Here is a 2081-nt window from a genome sequence, read left to right on the forward strand (position 1 = left end):
AGATGTCTCAAAAGACATATAGAAACACAACAAAAAAGTGCGGTTTCACAGTTATTTCTCTTTGTTGTTGCCACCTTATGGCACTAGCTAGAGAGAACTCTTCTGTATCAACTTTGCCATCAGCAATATTGGAGTGGGAGGTTGGTTATATGATTTTTATTTCATTGATCACTCGTTTGTTAGATAAGTCTTTACAAAATTTTATTTCCATCCCAAAAAAAGGTTCATTGCCATTTTTGGGGAGAACATTTACTAAGTTGCTACTAGTGGAAGGCTGCACGGTTCTTCCCATGGATGCGGCATTTCGTAGCCCCAGTTAAATGTAGTTTGATTTCTAATAAAAATTAAAATGACATTTTGAAGTTTTAAAAACTTGGAAAAATGATAGATGTAGGCAATGATGTATTCTCTCAATATGCAAAATCTCAACTCGAAAAACCTTATATTTTAGGCTGTGAAAAATGACAAAAGTGTGTATCTGAACCGGTGAATAGTTTAAATTTTCAAACATATAAATCTGTCAGATTTTCTTATTGTTGTGTGTCCCAAAATACTTTTTCGGCTTGAGATTTTTGAAACATTAATATGTTGTTTTCAAAGTAAGAAGAATGATGACACGACAACCTTCAGTGTTGTACAAATAGGAGTAATTTAGTTGCGGATCTATTCGGAAAAAAAGATTTCTAGCTCAGAAGGTACATGATTATATCATCAGATAACTGCTTTCCTCGCGAAGAGAGGCACAGTACACTACTATCTGCACTGCATCGCCTCACCTCTGTTGCTGAACATTATAGTAGCTTTCAGCAGACACGTGCGTACACTACACACAGTTTATTGCACACTTAATGATCTAGAGCCTAATTACTGGAAGGAGGTGTTCTTGAGATGGTCCGGCGCGTCCTCAAACGAGTGCTTCCTGGCCATGGACAGGATGGTCTTGTCGGCGACGATGAAGTATGCCATCCCGGCGACGGTGGAGATAATGAGGGCCTGGCCGGCGGGGTTCAGGTGCGCCTTCGCCCACGGCAGCATCCTCACGCTCGCCAGCTGAGGGGAGACAGGAAATCGCCACGGAAGAAGAACATGCTGAGATCGTGCATTGTTCCCAAATAATGGAGTTCGTAGCGAAGGGTAGAAAAAGGTGGTATTTGTGCGGTTGTAGTAACTTACGGTGGGCACTGCGGCTGCGACGGTGGCGACGGCCGCGGCCTTGGCTCCTGCCATGGCGGCCTCTGCGGTTTCAAATCAACACAAACATGTTAATCACAGGTGAAGTTTCAGCACGTTGCAATGAGCTGCAGTGCAGAACAGAATGGTAAGATCATCGCTGGTCTGAGGAACCGGCCATTGCTGGTTACCTCTGGAGCAGCGCTTCGCGAGGGCGAGCCTCTGGTCGAGGTAGGCGCGGGTCACCGTAGACATGGCCGCGAGGGAGATTAGTGGGTACCGTAGGATGTCTGAAGGAAGCGCACTAGTTAGCTTAGCTGCAGTGAAGTCGCTGAAGTGTACAGAGCTATAGCTGAGAGTGTGAGTGAGATGAGTTGGGGGCAGAGCAAGGTGCTCCAGATTTTATAGGTTCCATGAAACCGCTTAACCCAGCGTGCGCAGAGGAAGACGACGATACGGTGGGAAGCCAGACCGTGGTTTTAGCTGTGACGGAGTGGCAGACCGGCGGGCGGTGCGGCAGATCGCAGGTGGTGCCGCCTCGTTGGTCATATAAAATCCGGCGCACGTGCCTCGCCTGATTATTTGGGTAGGCGCTTGGTGCTCCACAGGATAAGAGGAGATGGACTGACATCGGGGTTGGCATGGAGCGTGCGTAGGTAGCATCCGGATCATGGGGTATTTACCTAACCTAGGAACATCTGTGTGTGTGCAGATTCAGTCGACGTGCCCTGAGTGCCCTCAGTTTTGGCGTGGGCGCTCCTTGTTTTTGGCCCAACCCGGACTTCCATAGGACATGGCGTGGGCGACCCAATTCCGCGAGCGCTCCACTGCAGAGCAATGGCCGACGTTCCTCTTTCGCCCTAGCGCCCTGCCATGACATTAGGCTTGCATCTTTCAGCAATACCATATTT

The 2081-nt window shown here is 47.8% G+C and overlaps 1 protein-coding gene across 1 annotated transcript; it reads right to left on the reverse strand.

Moving 5' to 3' along the window:
- Positions 1-864: 864 nt before the first annotated feature.
- LOC124703617 lies at positions 865-1801 on the reverse strand. Its single transcript, XM_047235846.1, has 4 exons — positions 1599-1801; positions 1362-1501; positions 1174-1235; positions 865-1050 (listed from the first exon to the last, which is right to left on the reverse strand). Exons 1-4 carry the CDS (start codon positions 1799-1801, stop codon positions 865-867), a joined length of 591 nt encoding a protein of 196 aa, XP_047091802.1.
- Between the last annotated feature and the right edge of the window lie 280 nt (positions 1802-2081).

Source organism: Lolium rigidum, chromosome 1 (genome assembly GCF_022539505.1).
Source record: "Lolium rigidum isolate FL_2022 chromosome 1, APGP_CSIRO_Lrig_0.1, whole genome shotgun sequence".
NCBI lineage: Eukaryota > Viridiplantae > Streptophyta > Magnoliopsida > Poales > Poaceae > Lolium > Lolium rigidum.

What these genes read in the sequence shown, in the direction of transcription:
- LOC124703617 (XM_047235846.1), bottom strand. Translation starts at nt 1,801, where the DNA reads ATGTCAGTCCATCTCCTCTTATCCTGTGGAGCACCAAGCGCCTACCCA. An exon ending in TCTTCCTCTGCGCACGCTGG is followed by an intron (nt 1,502 to 1,598) that starts GTTAAGCGGTTT and finishes TGTACACTTCAG; the next exon opens with CGACTTCACTGCAGCTAAGC. An exon ending in CGCGAAGCGCTGCTCCAGAG is followed by an intron (nt 1,236 to 1,361) that starts GTAACCAGCAAT and finishes TTGAAACCGCAG; the next exon opens with AGGCCGCCATGGCAGGAGCC.